Source organism: Delphinapterus leucas, chromosome 10, assembly GCF_059928025.1.
Source record: "Delphinapterus leucas isolate spDelLeu-1000000601 "Yukka" chromosome 10, BTC_Dleu_Yukka2, whole genome shotgun sequence".
Classification (NCBI taxonomy): Eukaryota; Metazoa; Chordata; class Mammalia; order Artiodactyla; family Monodontidae; genus Delphinapterus; species Delphinapterus leucas.
The window spans coordinates 35,167,907-35,187,268 of NC_143138.1; the positions used below are offsets into that span (position 1 = coordinate 35,167,907).

Here is a 19,362-nt window from a genome sequence, read left to right on the forward strand (position 1 = left end):
TAGGGTGGACCTTGGGAGGAAATGAGAAGGAAATGCCCAGCTAGTGGCGAGTGCTGTGTATGGCCCAGCAGAGCCTCTTGCCATAGGCTGGTTCTAAGCCCCGAGGTCAGGCAGAGACCGTGAGCATTTAATTGTAAAAGATGGAATCCGGGGAAAATAAGTTTCCATGTTCTTGACTGCTGAGGCCCCGGCTCCAGCTGCTCGGGGTGGGATCCTCCAGCCCCCAGCTCTCTGCCTCACTTGCTGGTTCAGTAAACGTTCTCTGGAACGCCTTCTTACGTGCCCGGCACTGTGCTGGCGTCAGAGGGGAGTGAGCTGCAGGCCCAGCCTTCAGGGACCCCCAGCCCATTGGCGGAAGCAACCCCTGGAGCCTGCCGCCATCTGGTGAGGAGCCCAGGTGCTGTGGGAGCCCCGAGGAGGGGCCCAGGGACCCCTGCAAGCTCTTTCCTCCCTCTTTCCCTGTGGCCAGCTCCCTCCCACCCCCACCGATCACTTGACCTGGAATCCTGCCATCATTCCTAGACTACACGTGCTGGCCCAGGGGAGTTGACCTGACCCCCTGTTCAGGCAGCTCCTCAGAGCCTGAAAAGCAGCCTGGGTTCCAGGAAAGGGCCAAACCTGGCTGGTTGCCAGGCCCCAGCCCCCTCGGTCAGGGCACTTCATCTGCCCTCTGTCCAAGGCCTGTGGGCGAGCCTGTGATCACTGCTGGTCAGAGAGGGGTGACTGCGCGCAGATGGAAGGATGCAGAGTCTCCACGGAAGCCACCACCTTGCTTAGTAGGAGGCCAGGGAGCCAGGAGAGGCGGCAGCCCTGTTCCCGCTCTGGGTTCTTCCACCCCCTGGCCGTGTGAACTTGTGCAGGTTCCTGCCCCACCCTGGGCCTCAGTGTCCTAATCTATGCGCTGGTCACCTCCCAGCCTTTCCTGCTCTGATGGCCCTGGGTTGTTGGTCCTGGCTGATAGCGTGAGGCTGGCAAGGGTTTATCACCACATAGACGCTGGTTAGGACAGGGACCAGCTGCAGTGACTGACTTTGGAGGATTTATCTCTTGCTTTAAGGGTGTGCGCTGATGGGGCAGGGGTGGGGTGGGGGGAACTCTACCCCTCCCCAAGCCCTCCCCCAGTAGTCCAAGACAAATGGCAGTTGCTATGTTTGCTAACACTTTGACATCTCCCAGCCTAGCTCCTTTGATCCTCCCCAGGGGTACTTCAGAGCAAAATCACCCCGAAGGGCAGGGCAGGTGGGGCTATTAGGGAAGAAGGGCTGGGGTAAGCGGAGGGGCATGTTCATAAGCGCTTGTCCCGCCCTCCCAGCTGAGAGTTTCGAGGGACCCCACCCCGAGGGCGCAGAGTGAAGGGGCTGCCGGTTTCACCAAGCAGGCTGTCCTGGTCACTCGGGGTCCCTGCCTGAGGCTGTCAGCCCCGGGACTGGTGTTGTCGATCTCCACCTGAGAAGACACCTCAGCTCTCCGTCAGCCGTCTGTGATCCCCTCCACCAACCCCAAGACGCGCCGGCACTCCTCCATCCTGGCTTGTGTATGAACAAGTTCCTCTCCTCCCTCCTTTTCTTGGGTGTAAGGCAGTGCTGTCCAATCCAGCTTTCTGGGGTGATGGAGATGTTCTCTGTCTCTGTTGTCTGATAAGGTAGCCAGCCTTGGGCTTCACAAGCGGCTGTTGTGACTGAGGAACTGAATTCGGAACTTTATTTTCATTGATGTAAATGCCCACGTGTAGTTAGCGGCTGCCACGTTGGATGGTGAAGGTTTGAGATTTTCCAAAAGAAATTAAAAGAGGGGAACTATAGGCACGCCTTACTTTATGGTGCTTTGCTTTGCTGCCCTTCACAGATACTGCGCTTTTTTACAAATTGAAGGTTTGTGGCAACCCTGCATCGAGCAAGTCTATCGGTGCCGTTTTTCCAACAGCATTTGCTCACTTTGTATCTCTGTGTCACAGTTTGGTAATTCTCACAATGTTTCCAACACTTTCATTAGTTTTGTTATGGTGATCTGTGATCAGTTATCTTTGTTACTACTGCAACTCCTTGAAGGCTTAATAGTAGTAATTTTTAGCAATAAAGTATTTTTTAATAAAAGTATGTACATTTTTTTAGACTAATGCTATTGCACACTTAATAGACTAAAGGATAGTGTAGACATAACTCTTACATGCACTGGGAAACCAGGAAAATCCATGTGAGTTGCTTTACTGTGATACGTGCTTTATTGCGGTGGTCTGGAACCAAACCCACAATATCCCCAAGGTATGCCTGTAAACATACAAGTATCAATACTGTGATAGTGTTGGCAGTGTTTGCAGAGGAAGGATTTTGGATTCTAATTTCAAGGCTGACTTCCGCTGTCAGATGACAGCTTAGTTGGAGAATCACTTAGTCCTGCAGGCTTTCCCTGTTTTGTCCTTCCTTCCTCCCTTCCTTTCTTCCGTTATGTTGAAGAAATGAATTATGGAGCATCCAGTTCTCACAGCTTAGAGCCCATAAGAGGCCTAATGCAATGGAGAGCAGCCATTAAAGGTTTTTGAAATGGCGTGAAGTTTTTTGTTTCATTTTATTTTTGATGGACTCTAGTTACCTAGAATTAGATTAAATCACAATCCTGGGTTTGTGACATAATCTCATTATTGATCCGTGCATGGCCTTTTTTACTTTATTCATACAAATTTATTTACATGTTTTAATAATGTTATGAATTCCTAAGGAAACCCACTACCTCATCAATTTTTTTTGGAAGAATCAGAACCCTGGCAAGAACCTTTAACCACCTCTGTGGACTTTCCTACCCTGTACTTCCTCCCTCCCAAGGAAACACTCCTAAACGTGGTGTTTATCATTCCCTTGCTTTTTAAAACTGAGATGGTGTTTTTGAACTTTAAAAGAATCGTGCTGTGTGCAGTCTTTCAGGAATTACTCTTTTGATGCAACTGAAATTAACATACGTCATCCAGAGCTGCAGTTCATTTTCTCTGCGATCTCCTGTTCCATTAGATGAATATACCACACTTCCTGTTAGTGAACATTTGGGTTGTTTCCAGTTTATTGATATCATAAACAGTGCTGCTTTAAATACTTGTATTCTCATCCATGTGTCTTGGTATACAATTTCTCTAGGAGTGGAATTCGCTGGGTTACTGAATATGTGAATGTTTAATCTTGGCAAACAATTTGGCATTGTCTTACAGTGGCTGCGTCACTTTACACTCTCCCCAGCGGTACATAAGGATCCCCTGGATCCTCCCCAACATTCAGTATTATCATTCTGGACTTCTGCCAGTGGACTGGGTATAAAATGCTATTTTATTGTGGTCTTGATTTGTGCTTCTTTGTTTAGAATGAGGTCAGTCATCTTGTCACCTGTTAGCCATGTATATTTATTTTTCTCTTTAATACCAAATCGTATCATGTGCCTGTTTTTCTATTTGGTTATTTATCCTTTCATATTGGTTTGTTCCAAGTTCTTCATGTATGTTGCAAATGCCTTCTTCCAATTTGAAAAGCAAGCCATACTTTGTGTAACAATTCTTTTGGCAATAGTAGTTCTTGAATTGGTCAGTTCTGTCTTTTATGGTTAGTGCTTTTTGTACTCATTAATGAAACACCTCACCCAAGGTCAGAACAACTACCTATGTTTCTACTAGAATACTTAAAGTTTTGCTTTTTGCTTTTAAGTCTTTAATCTGTGGATAATTTCAGGGACTCCAGTTTCATATTTTTCCATGTGAATGGTCATTTTTTCTAGTTCCTTTTACTAAATAGTTCCCACTTCCTCCATAAATCTACCATGTGTGCATTGGTCTGTTTTGGGTCCTGTTCTATTCAGTTTGTCTGTCTCTGTGTCAATATCATACAGTCTTAATCTCCGTAGCTTCATAATAAGTCCATTATCTGATAAGGCAAGTCCTTTTTATTCTTCAGCAGTGCTTTAGCTATTCTAAGCTTTGTCCATCCATGGAAATTTTAGAATCTGCCTACCAAGTTCCCTGGAAAATTCTGTTGGGATGTTTTTCCCTTTTTTTATTGTGTTAAAATACACATAAAATTTACCAACTTATTTAAATATACAGCTCATTGGTATTAAGTATTCACATTCACATTTATGCAGCCATCACTACCATCTATTTACAGTCTCCTGTAAATCTGAAAATCTGTTTCTATCAAATAATGACTCCCATTCTCCTCTTCCCCAGCCCCTGGCAACCACGATTATACTTTCTAGCTTTATGATTTTGGCTACTGTAAGAACCTCGTATAAGTGGAATCACGCAGTATTTGTCTTTTTGTGATTGGCTTATTTCACTTAGCATAATGTCCTCGAGGTTCATTCATGCTGTGGCATATTGAGGAATTTCTTTTAAAGGCTGAATTATATTCCACTGTATGAATACACTACATTTTGGTAATTCATTCATTGTTCAACTTGGGTTGCTTCCATGTTTTAGCTATTGTGAATAATGCTGCTATGATCATGGATGTACAGATATTTCTTTGAGACCCTGCTTTCAATTCTTTTGGGTTTATACGCAGAAATGGAATTGCTGGATTATGTGGTAATTCTGGGTTTTCTGAGGAACTTCAATACTGTTTTCCACAGTGGCTATACCATTTTGCATTCTTATCAACAGTGCAGAAGGGTTCCAGTTTCTCCACATCCTCACCAACACTTGTTGTTTTCTGGTTTTTTTTTTTTTTATCGTAGCCATCCTAGTAAGTGTGAGGTAGTATTGCATTGTAGTTTTGATTTGTATTTCCATAGTGGTTAGTGATGTTGAGCATCTTGTCATGTGTTTATTGGCCATTAATATATCTTCTTTGGAAAAATGTCTCTTTGAGTCCTTTGCCCATTTTTGAATTGGGTTGTTTCTGTTGTTGTTGAATTTTAGTTCTCTGTTATTCTAGATATTAATCCCTTAACAGGTATATGATTTTCAGATATCTCCCCCATTCTGTAGGTTGCCTTTTTGCTCTGTGGATAGTGTCTTTTATGTACAATTTTTTAAAATTTTCATGAAGTCCAGTTTGTTTTTTCTTTTGTTGCCAGTGCCTTTGGGTCATTGGATTTGGCAGTGATTTCTTGGATATGTTATGAAGCTTTATTCCTATGATTTCTTCTCAGAGTTTTATTGTTTTACATTTAGGTCCAACTGCATTCTTTTGCATGCGAATATCCAGTTTTCCCAACACCATTTGTTGAAATGTCCTGTCCCCATTGAATGGTCTTGGCACCCTTGTCAAAACTCGTTTGACCATATATGTGAGGATTTACTTCTGGGCTCTGTTTTATTCCATTCGTCTTTATGTCTGTCTTTATGCCAATCCCACACATTTGATTACTGTAGCTTTGTAGGAAGGTTTGAAATTGAAATGTGAGACCTCCAGTTTTTTGTTCTTTTTCAAGATGATTTGGGGTCCCTTGAGATTCCATATGAATTTTAGGATGGGTTTTTCTATTTATACAAAAGATATCATTGGGATTTTGTTAAGGACTGCATTGAATCTGTAGATTGCGTTGGGTAGTATTGACATTTTAACAATATTAAGTCTTCTAATTCATGAACATGGGATGTGTTCCCATTTATTTATGTCTTTTTAAATTTATTTCAGCAGTGTTTTGTAGTTTTCATTGTACAAGGCTTTCACCTCTTTGGTTAAGTTAAATCCTAAGTATTTTATTCTTTCTGATGCTGTTGTAAATGGAATAGTTTCTGTAATTCCCTTTGTTCATTGTTTGTGTATCTGTTGGGATTTCATTGCATTGTATCAAGTTGGGGGAATTGACATCTTTTTTGTTCACATCTTCACCTTCCCACAGCCATTTCCCTCCTTTGCCCCGTTCTTTGCTCTAGGTAGTTGGCCCCTAGGGACTACATCACCCAGGGTCCCTTGCCTGTTGGGTTCCTGATGGGTTTGACCAATGAGATTAGGTTTTTGTTTTGTTTTTTTTTCCTGCTCCCTGCTCTGTTTCTATGCTGGGTTTTTGACTGTAGCTAAGTTCCCTTCAGAGCTAAAACTCCTACAGGGCAGCCAGTCTTCCATGGTGACTTAACTGGACTCCTAACTTAATTTCCTCCCCAGGTCCTTTTGGCCCTAGGCATGGTTATGGATCCCTAGTGTTTCTAGTCTGAGTGCTGTACTATTCATTGTTGAGACCATTAAGTCTGCCCACACCTTTGTGAGTAGTCCTTTCATTAAATTCTTTATTTTAACCATCTGGGATGAATTCTGCTTTATGCTAGGATCCTGAGAGTTACAGTGTCATGTTTAAAATTATATTTTCTATTATTGTCGTGGTTGACATTCTTTTTTTTTTTGCGGTACGCGGGCCTCTCACTGTTGTGGCCTCTCCCGTTGCGGAGCACAGGCTCCGGACACGCAGGCTCAGCGGCCATGGCTCACGGGCTCAGCTGCTCCGTGGCATGTGGGATCTTCCCGGACCGGGGCACGAACCCGTGTCCCCTGCATCGGCAGGCAGACTCTCAACCACTGTGCCACCAGGGAAGCCCGTCATGGTTGATATTCTTATCACTGTCTTATCAATGCTATAATATGTCTGTTTAGAGTGGAGTTTTCTCCACTAGCAACCACATCATCTGCAACTAAAGACAATTTTTTCTCCTATCTTTAGGTCTTTAATTTCCTTTTCTTGTCCTATTGCAGTATCTAGGATCTCAAGTACAATGTTGAATAGTAGTGGTAATAAAAGAATACTCCTAATGTTTCCCCATTTAGAATGATGTTTCTTTCTTTTTTTAATTTTTATTGGGGTATAGTTGCTTTACAATGTTGTGTTAGTTTTAGAATGATGTTTCTTAGAAGTTTTTTTCACAAATTACTCTTTTTTCACAATAACTTTTAGGTAATGAAGTTCCCTTCCTAGTACTAAGTTTGTTTTTTTAATTATACACTTTCTTTTTTTTATTTTTTTTGCAGTACGCGGGCCTCTCACTGTTGTGGCCTCTCCCGTTGTGGAGCACAGGCTCCAGACGCACAGGCTCAGCGTCCATGGCTCACGGGCCCAGCCGCTCCGCGGCATGTGGGATCTTCCCAGACCGGGGCACGAACCCGTGTCCCCTGCATCGGCAGGTGGACTCTCAACCACTGCGCCACCAGGGGAAGCCCTAATTATACACTTTCTTAATGTGTGTTAGGATGATCTATGATTTTTCATTTTTACTCTGTTACTCAGAATGACATTGATAGCTTTTCTGATATTGTACCTGGAATACACTCAACCTAGGCAAGGTCTGCTATGCTTTTGTCTACTGTTAGGTTCAGTTTGTTAATATTTTGTGTAAGTTTTTGCATTTATATCCGTGAGTGAATTGGGTGTATGATTTTTCTTTTTCATGCCTGCCTTAACTGATTTGTGGTATTAAATTTCAAAGAATGAGTTAGGTAGTGTATCAGGCTGCTAAAACAGAATACCACAAATTGGGTAGCTTATGAACAGCAAATGATTTCTCACAGTTCTGGAGGCTGGAATTCAAGATAAGGGTGCCAACATGGTCAGGTGTGGGCTCTCTTCTGGGTCACAGACTTTTCATTGTGTTCTATCTTCATAAGGCAGAAGATGCTGGGGAGATCTGTAGGCTCTTTTTTATAAGAGCACTAATCCTTCCATCCTTATGACCTAATCACCTCCTAAAAGCTCCACCTTCCAACACCATCACATTGGTGTAATCACTTCTTTAAAGGTTTGGTAGAGCTCACGTGTAAATTGTCTGTGCCTGGTATTTTATTTGCAGGGAGATTTTTTTTTTTTTTTTTTTTTTTGCAGTACACGGGCCCCTTACTGTTGTGGCCTCTCCCGATGCGGAGCACAGACTCCGGACACGCAGGCCCAGCGGCCATGGCTCACAGGCCCAGCAGCTCCGCGGCACGTGGGATCCTCCCGGACCGGGGCACGAACCCGTGTCCCCTGCATCGGCAGGCGGACTCCCAACCACTGCGCCACCAGGGAAGCCCTTGTAGGGAGATTTTTAATTGCATCTTCAATTTCTTTAATAGTTACTGTATTATTCAAGTTCTCTACTTTTGGAGTCAGTTTTGATAGTTTTTTTTTTTTAATTTGTCATTATGTCAGTTGTATGAAATTGTTGGTAATATTTTCTTATTATCTTTTTATCTTAGTTTTACTTGCAGTTTTGTCTTTTTTATTCTTAATGTGGTTTATTTGTGTCTTTATCTCTTTTTGTTGTTAAGTCTTGCAAGAGATTTGTCCATTGTGCTATTCTTAAACAAACCAACTTTTGAACTTGTTGAACCTCTTATTGTGTATTCATATTCTATTTCATTATTTCTGTTTCTGTCCTAATGTAGCCTATTGTTTTCATAACATTTAGTTCTAAGTATTTCTTAATTTTTATTCTGATTTTTTCTTTGATCTATGAGATATTTAGCAGTGTTTTAAATTTCAAAATATGAGGATTTTAATTCATATTTTTATTAAAGTATAATTATATTGTGGTCAGAGAATCTTATCTCTATGAAACTTATCCTTCTAAATTTATTGAGGATTGCTTTATGACGTAGTATATAGGCAGTTTTTATAAATGTTTTTTATATACTTGAGGAGCTTGTCCTTTAATTATTACATGAAGAAGTCTATATTTGTTCATTGGATCCAGCTGGTTAATTTTATTTCCCAAACCTTTGGTTATGTCAATCTTGGCTGGCTTTTTATCTGCTTGGCCTGCCAATAATAAATAAGTAGGTGGTTTTGTTAGTTTCTCCCAGAGGTCCTGTTGCTTTTATTTTATCTATAGTTGAGGTGATTTTATTAGGTTCATATGTGGTTAGAATTGTTATATCTTCTTCATAAATTGGATCTTTTATCACTGTGTAGTAGGTCTCTCTCCATGATGATACTTTTAGTCTTAAGGTCTATGTATTTTATTTTACTAAAGCTATATCAGCTTGCTTTTAGCTTTAGTGTGCTGTTTTATCTGTTTTCATCTATTCATTTTAAACCTTTCTGTATTCTTATACTTTAGATATGTCTCTTATAATAGCACATAGCTGTTACTTTGATCAAATTTGACAATCTTTGACTTTTAACTGGCAAGTTTATTCTAGTTGCCTTTGTTGTAATTGTTGAAATAGTTGGACTCATTTCTACACTTTTTTTCTGTCATGCTTTTTTTGTGCTTCTTTTTCCTCCTTTTTGACTTTTAAATAAATGACCCTCCCCCTTTTTTCTTCCTCACAAGGCAAAAAGTTTAGCACACTCTTAGGCCCTTGATTTTTTTCAACCCTCCCCCACCTGTATTGTTCATATTTTCTACAATTTTTCTTTCAGGTCATTACAAATAGTCTGCCCCTCTGTATCTCTTGTAAGCACATGCTCTGCCTTTTAAGATAACAACAAACTTTACCAAGGTATTTGATCATTCATAATTTCCATAATTCTTACAGCATCTCCTGAATTTGTTTCTCTTCTTATTTGAATATTTCCTCTAAAAGTTTTTTTTGTTTTTGCGGCACACGGGCCTCTCACTGTTGTGGCCTCTCCCATTGCGGAGCAACCGGCTCCGGACGCACAGGCTCAGTGTCCATGGCTCACGGGCCCAGCCGCTCCGCGGCATGTGGGATCTTCCCAGACCGGGGCACGAACCCGTATCCCCTGCATTGGCAGACGGACTCTCAACCCCTGTGCCACCAGGGAAGCCCCCTCTAAAAGTTTTTTGATGTGAGTCTAATGGTGACTCTAATTTTGATGGTGAATCTAATTAAATCTGACATACCAGGTAGTTTTTTTTAATGTTTTAAAGTAGTAGTTTTATAATATTTTGAATGCTTTTAAAATCTTATGCCCAAGGTTCATTCCTTCATTATGTTAAGAATGTCACTGCATTGTCTCCTTACAGTCAGTCTGGCTGTTGCGAAAAGTCTGATGTCAGTCTGGGTTTTGCTCTTGGTAATACACACTTCTTCTCTGGAAGTTATTAGAGTGTTGCCTTTGTTATTTGAATTTCTTAAATTTTACTGTAATGTGTCTAGGATAGGCTTTTCCTCATCTGTCCTATTGGCATTCATTGACATCGTCCTTTCATTCTATTACGTTTGTGTTACATTTGGGGAAACTTTTCTTCATTACTCTGTTATGTTTTCAGATATCCCTTCCTTCTCTCCAGTTTAATTTTTTTCTGGGACTTCTATTATCTGGATGTTGCTCCTTCTACTTAGGGCCTCCACGGTTCTTAAAATATATTTTGGTATCTTACTCTCTTCCTCTTTTTCCTGGGAGAGCCCTTTAATCTTACCTCCCAACTCATCAATTTCTCCTATGTTGATATTACCATTTAACTTATTTCTTGTGTTCTTTATTTCACAATACTGTTTTTAACTACTACTTTCCCTTGTTCCCTTTTATAATGAAACATTTTGTTTCATATTGTTAATATCTTCTGTTATTTCTTTTATTGTATTTATGTTTATCTTACATTCTTGGTCTGTTTGATCATTTCTATTGATATATATAGAGGGTTGGGGGTGTTTGGGGTTTTTTTGTTTTGTTTTGTTTTTGGTGGGGGAAGCACTGATTGTACTTCTCAAGGGTCTCCTTAGTTTAGGCAGTAAGTTTGTTCCCCTGAGGATATTAGCTATTCTGTATGGCACTGCTTAATGGGAAAAGGTTTAAGGCCAGATCTTAGTCTTCAGTAGACCCAGTGAGCTCAAGATCCCAGAAAATCACAGTTATTCACTCATGTTTGTAATCTCCCCACCAGTGACCAGCCTGGCCACGTAGGACAGCGCAGGTTGTGTACTTGCATAACCCTGGGAGATGCTGTTGACTTAGAATGTGATGAGAATGGCATCTCCTGGAGTGATGTAATATGACAGACCTTCACCTTCAAACCCTCGGAGAGAAGCAGATTTGGAAGGAGGCAGTTACTCTCCATTTTAATTCACCAGTCCTGGGGCTTTGGAGGGGGAGGGTGGAGGGATGAATCCCAGCAGGGCTTTGGCAGCTTCCCTGAGCTGACCTCCTAAGCTAGTTCTCTGGAGCTCTTACCACCAAATTCTTCAGGAAGGGGACAGCATTGATGGTACTGAGGCATCAGTGGATGAGGGTAAGGAGAGAGCTTGAACTGCCTTGCTTTCCTTTAACTGCTTCCGTTCTCTGCCGGTCTACTTCAACCCCAGGCTACACACCCCCTCCCCCATACCAGCTCGAAAGGACTGTCCATCTTCCTGTGAGTTTCTCGAGATTGTCTTTTTTTTTTTTTTAAGTTCCTGGATTCTGTGTTTCTTCAGGGTTGATTTGGTGGAGGGAGCCAAAAACTACTACTAATTTTCCATATTGTCAGAGTCCCAGAGGAAAGTTCTTTTCTTTGTTTTTAAAACAACAACTTTTATTTTTAAACTTTTATTTTCTTACTACAAAAGTAATACATGTTTATTTCAGATAAGCAAAAACAGTATCACTACTGCCCAACTGTAACCACTGCCAACATTTTGGTTTGGCGACCGTCCTGTCTTTTTTCTTTGCACCTAGTTTTCAACTACTGTTTTTAACCTGCCCTCTGGATTTAATGTGACATGTGTATTTCCCAACATCCTAACTTATTCTTTTACAGAGTCATTTTTAGTTGCATAATACTCCATCATCACTTAGACAAAGCATGATTTAGCCAGTTTTCTGTTGTTGCCCATCTGGATGTTTTCCTACATCCCTTTATTGTTTGGTTTGGTTTTTTGGTGTGTGGTTGTTTTTTTTTTTTTTTTTTTTTTTGGTTTTATTTAGATTCCACATATAAGTTAGATTATATGGTATTTGTCTTCTCTGTCTGACTTATTTCATTTAGCATAATGCCCTCAAGGGCTATCCATGTTGTCACAAATGGCAAGATTTCCTTCTTTTTTATGGCTGAATGATATTCCATTACACACACACACACACACACACACACACACACACACACACACCACGTTTTCCTTATCCATTCACCCATTGATGGACAAATCTTGGTTATTATAAATAATGCTACAGTGAACATAGGGATGCATATATCTTTTTGAGTTAATGTTTTCACTCTCTTTGGATAAATACCCAGAAGTGGAATTGCTGATCATATGGTTGTTCTGTTTTTAATTTTTTAAGGAATTTCTGTGCTCTCTTCTGTAGTGGCTGCAGCAATTTACATTCCCACCAGCAGTGCACAGGGGTTCCCTTTCTTCCACATTCTTTCCAGCACTTGTTTTTTCCTGTCTTTTTGATCATAGCCATTCTAACAAATGTGAAGTGATATCTCATTGTGATTTTGATCTGCATTTCCCCGGTGATTAGTAATGTTGAGCACCTTTTCATATACCTATTGGCCATCCGTGTATCTTCTTTGGAAAAATGTCTATTCAGATCCTCTGCCCATTTTTTAAAAGGTTTTTTTTTTTTTAGTGTTATATGAGTTCTTCATATATTTTGGATATCAACCCTTTATCAGATGTATCATTTGCAAATATCTTCTGCCATTCAGTAGGTGGACTTTCCATTTCGTTTGCTGTGTGGGAGCGTTTTCGTTTGATGTAGCCCCACTTATTTTTGCTTTTGTTGCCTTTGCTTTTGGTGTCCAATCCAAAAAAATCACCAAGACCAATGTCAAAGGGGCTTACTGCATGTTTCCTCTTAGGAGTTTTATGGTTTCAGATCAATATTTAATCCATTTTGAGTTAATTTTTGTGTATGGTGTAATATAGTGGTCCAGTTTCATTCATTTGTACTTGGCTATGCAGTTTTCCTGGCACCATTTAGTGAAGAGACTGTCCTTTCCATTCTTGTCTCCTTTGTTATAAATTAATTGACTGTATGTGCATGGCTTTATTTCTGGGCTCTATTCTGTTCCATTGATCCATGTGTTTTTTTATGCCAATACCATACTGTTTTGATTGCTATAGCTTTGTAATATGGTTTGAAATCAGCGAGCATGATGCTTCCAGCTTTGTTCTCCTTTCTCAAGATTGCTTTGACTATTGAGAGTCTTCTATGGTTCCATACATACTTTAAGATTGTTTGTTCTATATCTGTGAAAAATGCCATTGGAATTTTGATAGGGATTGCATTGAATCTGGAGATTGCTTTGGGTAGTACGGGACATTTTAACAATATCAACTGTTCTAATCCATGAGCAGAGAATATCTTTCCATTTATCAATATTTGTGTTGTCTTCAATTTCTTTCATCAGTGTGTTAACGGTTTTCAGTGTACAAGTCTTTCACCTCCTTGGTTAAATTGATTCCTAGGTATTTTATTCTTTTTGATGCAATTGTAAGTTGTTTTCTTAATTTCTGTTTCTGATAATTTGTTATTAGTGTATGAAAATGCAATGAAGTTTTGCATATTAATTTTGTATCCTGCAACTGTGCTGAATTTGTTGATTAGTTCTAATGGTTTTTTGGTGGAGTCTTTGGAGTTTTCTGTGTATAGTATCATCTGCAAATAGTGACAGTTCTACCTCCTCTTTTCCTGATTTGGATGCCTTTTATTTTTCTTTTCCATTTGCTGTGGCTTGGACTTCCAATACTATGTTGAATAAAAGTGACACAAGTGACCATCCTTCTCTTGTTCCTGATCTTAGAGGAAAAGCATGTAGCTTTTCACTGTTGTGTAAGATGTTAGCTGTGGGCTTGTCATATATGGCCTCTCTTATGCTGAGGATCATTCCTTCTATACCTACTTTGTTGAGAGTTTTTCATCATGAACTGACGTTGAACTTTATAAAATGCTTTCTCTGGATCTATTGAGATGATCATATGATTTTTATTCTTCAGTTTGTTAATGTGGTGTATTACATTGATTTGTGGATGTTGAGCCATCCTTGCCTCCCTGGACTAGATCCCATTTGATCGTGGTGTATGATCCTTTTAATGTGTTGTTGAATTTGGTTTCCTAATAATATTTTGTTGAGGATTTTTGCATCTATGTTTATCTAACTCTGATTTTTGAAAGAGTCATCTTCTGTTATCTCTGTCCTTTCTTCTTCCTCTTTCACTCTTCTGTTGAGTTGGCCAAAAAGTTCATTTGGATTTTTCTGTAACATCTCACAAAAACCTGAATCTCCTCCCTCTTGCGTCTCCCTCCCACCCTCCCTATCCCACCACTCTAGATGGTCACAAAGCACTGAGCTGATCTCCCTATGCTATGCGGCTGCTTCCCACTAGCTGTCTATTTTACATTTGGTACTGTATATATGTCCATGCCACTCTCTCACTTCGTCCCAGCTTACCCTTCCCCCTCCCCATATCACAGCATTCTTTTAAAATGTTTGCTGATCTTTTTTTAATGTATATTTTTATTTTTATTTTTGGCTGCATTGGGTCTTCGTTGCTGCACGTGGGCTTTCTCCAGTTGTGGTGAGTGGGGGCTACTCTTCGTTGTGGTACGTGGGTTTCCTATTGCAGTGGCTTCTGTTGTTGTGGAGCACGGGCACTAGGGCGCGTGGGCTTCAGTAGTTGTGGCGTGAGGGCCCAGTAGTTGTGTCTCACGGGCTCTAGAGCGCAGGCTCAGTAGTTGTGGCGCACGGGCTTAGTGGCTCCGCGGCATGTGGGATCTTCCTGGACCAGGGCTCAAACCCGTGTCCCCTGCATTGGCAGGCAGATTCTTAACCACTGCACCACCAGGGAAGCCCATATTTACTGATTCTTAGCTGTGTACTCATTTCAGTGTCCAAGGCTTCTGTTGGCCTGGCTGTCAGTGCTATATCTGTTTATGCTGGTTGCCCCTGAGTTTGTGGAGAAGGGAAGTGGAGTTCTTCTGGACTCCAGGGATCCCGTCTCCTGAGTATCTGCAGCTACTCAGGGCTGCCCCCACCCCCTTCAGCTCGCTTTCAGCCTTGGGGTAAAAGCTGCTGCCTTCCTCCTACTCACAGGCATGGGAGGGAGACCAACGTACCCAGCTCATCCATATATAGTTTCCCAGACAGGCAGCCTCCTTGATAGGCCCGGGGCCCTCCTGCTCCTTGCCTAGGTGACTGCTAAGCTGGGTGCAGCTACTTACCCTCCCGCTTTGTATAGAACCGTCTCCAGGGTGCACTTTGGGCTCCAGTCTCCTTGATCCATCTGATCCTGTCTGCACTCTAGCAAGGTGAGCACTCGGTGTTTAATCTTTTGGTTGTTTCTTCTTCTTATATTTCTTATTCAGCTAAGCCTGGTTAATAGAGGTCCACAGAGAGCCCCTTTTCCATCCATCTTATCTGGCTCAGAGTTTCTCCTTCCAGCCCTTCTCCTGGCCTCACCAAGAGCAAGAAGGCTAATACCCCTTGCTGTTCTCTCTCCAGCACAGCTCCACCAGCTGGAAGGGCTGAGGACCATTGGCATCACCACCAACGGCATCAACCTAGCCCGGCTGCTGCCGCAGCTTCAGGAAGCTGGCCTCAGTACCATCAACATCAGCCTGGACACGCTGGTACCAGCCAAGTTTGAGTTCATCGTCCGCAGGAAAGGTGATCACATGGGGTTCACGGTGGACGGTGACCCTCCCAGGCCCTCGTAGCTGGGGAGCTGTGGCTGGTGCAAGGGGCCTGGTCTCCCTCTTGGTGTCTGGGCTATAGCTAAGCCTAGGCATTTACACCTCATCCCTCAGTCTTGCTAAAGGTCCCTCGTCTCTGTAGCCACACTCTTGGGGACGTTTTGGGATCGGATGCTAATGAGCTGTGGTGACCAGCCTCCCCCTACCCTGTCCCCAGTTTGCCCAGGACTGAGAGGGTTTCAAGAACACAGGACATTCCGTTTTAAAACCAAGACAGTCCCTGACAAACTGAGACAAGTTGGTTACCCTATAGTGAGCTCTGAGGAAATGTGGGGCAGCCTGGGGTGAAAGCAGCTAGCTGCCCTGGGGTTCCAGGGACAGGGCCAGCCCTGCCAGCTGAGGGTCCCCCAGCACCTAAGGATGCTCCCTGAGCCCATCCTGTTGTAAGCCTCTTCCTTCACCCCCTACAGCAAGCACACCCACAGCCTCCTCCTGCCAGGCTTCATCAGAGAGGGTGGCAGTGGAGAGCGGAGGGGCCTGAGCCCCGGGTCTCACTAGGCCAGCGCCCACCATCCGTGGGCCCCAGGTTGGGATGGCAGGTTCTGCACAGGCTCAGATGCCCTTTGATTTGGGGAGGGTGGTGCACTACTGAGACCTCTCTGGAGGATCAGAGAGATGCCGGGGAGACCCAGCTTTCCCTCTGCTTCTCTGGAAACAGCCTCCAGCTCTCAGCCCCACCTCCTCTTTCCACCCTCCCCCAGCGTGTGACTTCCTGTTTATATTTGGCAGTGTGGTGAGGAAGTGCTTGGGGGGGAGTGTCTTTGCCCTCTAAAGGCTGCTCCAGGTGCTGTGGAGGGGACAGACGCACAGGACACTGTCCTGCCTTACAGGCTACGAAGGGCCGAAAGGTGTGATGCCACGGAACCACCTTTGCTTGTCTTGTGCTGTCAGTTCAAGCACTTGCAGAGCGGAAGAGAGAACTCTTTCTCTCTAGGGCTCTCTCCTCCAGCAGGGGGAGACTGGGAGGGCTTCAAGGAGGAGGCATTCATGCTGGCCCTTCAGGAGCCGGGTGGTCAGATCAAGGGAGCTTACTCTGAGGAGGAATGTCAGTCGAGAACTGCAGGGGCTCTGAGGTGGGAAAGTGGAAGGTATAACTGTGAGCTTTACCCAGAGAACCCCCAGCCCCACTTCCCCATGCCCCCTGCCTCCTTGACTCCTTCCTGGAATGAGCATCGGAGACAGTAGATCCTGATGCCAGATCTGCTTCCCATTCATATCCCTGTGTCCCCTGCCTCCTTTTGGAGGGAGAGGGCTTGACGGAAGAGAGAACTTCTAGATTATCCTAACGGCATTTTGTACAAAAGCTGTACAGTCTTTCCTTTGCCGTCTCTTCCTGCTGTCTTACTCTGAAAATGCTGCAAGGAAACCGTGGAAGCTGGCTGGGGGTGGGGGAGGGGCCGTTATGCCGGAGGTGCTCACATGTTTGGATACATGACTGAGCTGCGGTGGGGAGGAGAAGCCAGCCTGGGATCACATTTACTGCACTAACCACAGAGATAGGAGAGAGCCACGTGCACAGGAATCGCTCACCAGCCCTGGCCCAGCACCTACGCTTGGTAGGTGCTCGGTGAGCATATGAAGAATGGGTGAACGGTCGGACTGGTGAAGAGCAGGCACCAGGAGGGAGTTGGGGGTCCTGCCTTCTGTGCGAGACCCCCAGCTGAGCCCTGCCTGTCTCTGGACCTCGGTTTCCTCATCTGGGCTATGAGAGGGTTCACCTAGATCAGGGTCCACGCACTACAGCCCACCAGCCAACTCCAGCCCCCTGCCTGGTTTGTTTTTCTTACAGCCTTTGAGCCAAGAATGGATTTTGCAGATAACATTTGCAATGAATTTAATGATAGGGAACATTAACCATGAATACCAATTAATCAACATATTATCCCTGCAAAAAGAATTCCACTCTTTCATTCTATTCCAGAGTGGTGTTACAAATATTATACTCAATTATTACCATATTCTGAATTTAGTCAATAAAATCTTTATGATGTATATCTACATACTATCCTCAATTTTGCCTCTTGGCCTCCAGAGCCTGAAATATTTACTCTCTGGTCCCCAGACTCGGCGGTCTCTGAGGTTCCTTGTGGCTCTGGTGCTTTCTATGGGTGTGAGGATGTGGGGGAGAGGAAGGCAGTGCCTGGACCCTGTTCCTCTCCCTCCCCACAGGTTTCCACAAGGTCATGGAGGGCATCCACAAGGCCATTGAGCTGGGCTACAGTCCTGTGAAGGTGAGGACTTCCTGGCCCCAAGACAGGCCCCAGCCCTGGCCAGTGCACCTGCGGTGTACCCCTCACCACTTCCTGGCCCGCTCCATCCAGCCCTGCTCCCCACTCCCCACAAGGGAGGGGAGAAAACCACTGACCCATGGAATCTTCCAACCCATGGAGAACTGGGGGAGGGACACAAGGAACGGGACCCTGGGTGGAGAGCCTAGGCAGGTGTCAGATCCCCAACAAGGGTCATCCCTGGAAAAGAATGCAGTGGGGATAGCCCTTGTGGTCCCCTTATCCCTGGACCAGGTGAACTGTGTGGTGATGCGAGGCCTGAATGAGGATGAACTCCTGGACTTCGTGGCCTTGACCGAGGGCCTTCCCCTGGACGTGCGCTTCATAGAGTACATGCCCTTCGACGGTCAGTGCCGCAGGGCGGGGTGGGTGGGGGAAGAGGCGGCCGGGCCTGTCGGCAGAGCTGGACCAGAGCCCCGCTGAGAGCATGACGGGGGGCTGTCAAGAACCCTGGGAAAGGCTGAGGAGGGCGGACAAGGTCCGGCTGCCCCTGTGGGTGCTGCTGGCCCCGATACCACTGTGTGTGTAGGAATTTCTCCAGGGATGGTGGGGAGGGGCCTGGGCAGGCACCGGGGCTTCGATGGGGGTCGGAGGCTTCTCAGAGTGGGCGTGGCTGTGATTCCATCCACCCATTTCAGGCACCTTGTGCCCTCCTGGCCTGGCGGCAGAGAACTGGTTCCTGGGCTGTGGGAGGGTGAACTTGAAGCCCCTGGGTCCCCGCATCATGTGACTCAGTAGCTCCCGCCCCCAATACAGGCAACAAGTGGAACTTCAAGAAGATGGTCAGCTACAAGGAGATGCTGGACACCCTCAGGCAGCAGTGGCCGGAGCTGGAGAAGCTGCCGGAGGAGGAATCCAGCACAGCCAAGGTTGGCGGGAGGGCAGGGATGGGGCCGGGAGAAAGGTGGTGCTTCCACCCTAGGACGGGAGAGCTGGCAGGGGCTGCTTTGGGGGTGGAGTCAGTGATGCAGGACAGTTCCTTTTAAGCAGGAAGTGTTCTAGGGCCATCATAGCAGCCTCCCTGCTTCACTGACGCAGAAGCAGGCCCGACGTGGGGCAGAGGTTAAGGAACTTGTTGTAGGATGCACTGGACTGAGTGGTGGAGCGGGTGCTTGTCTGGCTCTTCCACGTGGCTGTCCCTGGCCGTGTTGCCCTCAGGTTCCTGCATCTTTAGTAGCCTTTGTTTGGGGCAGGCCAGGTGCAGGCGGAGAGCTCATGGGCTTCATACTGGAGTCTTCTGTTGTCCGAGGGCCTTGGGGGCTGCTTTCTGCAGGGCTCCTGGGGAGAGGGCCGAGAGGTAAGGGCTCTGATGTCAGGGAGAGAGCTGGCACTCAACTGCCTATCCCCCTCCCCTCCACTGCTCACCCACAGGCCTTTAAAATCCCTGGCTTCCGAGGCCGAGTCAGCTTCATCACGTCCATGTCTGAGCATTTCTGTGGGACGTGCAACCGCTTGCGAATCACAGCTGACGGGAACCTCAAGGTGAGTGTCCCCTTCCCCATGGGCACCCCGTCCCCTCTGTGCTCTGTTTATGTCTTCC

The 19,362-nt window shown here is 44.7% G+C and overlaps 1 protein-coding gene across 3 annotated transcripts in view; it reads left to right on the plus strand.

Annotated features, from left to right (window-relative positions):
* MOCS1 (molybdenum cofactor synthesis 1) overlaps positions 1–19,362 on the plus strand; it is a 38,329-nt gene that overhangs the window by 10,933 nt on the left and 8,034 nt on the right. For all 3 annotated transcript variants that reach the window (XM_030759462.2, XM_022581837.3, XM_030759465.2), the window contains exons 4-8: positions 15,284–15,448; positions 17,704–17,765; positions 18,057–18,168; positions 18,579–18,691; positions 19,194–19,304. In XM_030759462.2, the coding sequence (XP_030615322.2) occupies positions 15,284–15,448; positions 17,704–17,765; positions 18,057–18,168; positions 18,579–18,691; positions 19,194–19,304 (563 nt within the window). The remainder of the gene's footprint in view (positions 1–15,283; positions 15,449–17,703; positions 17,766–18,056; positions 18,169–18,578; positions 18,692–19,193; positions 19,305–19,362) is intronic.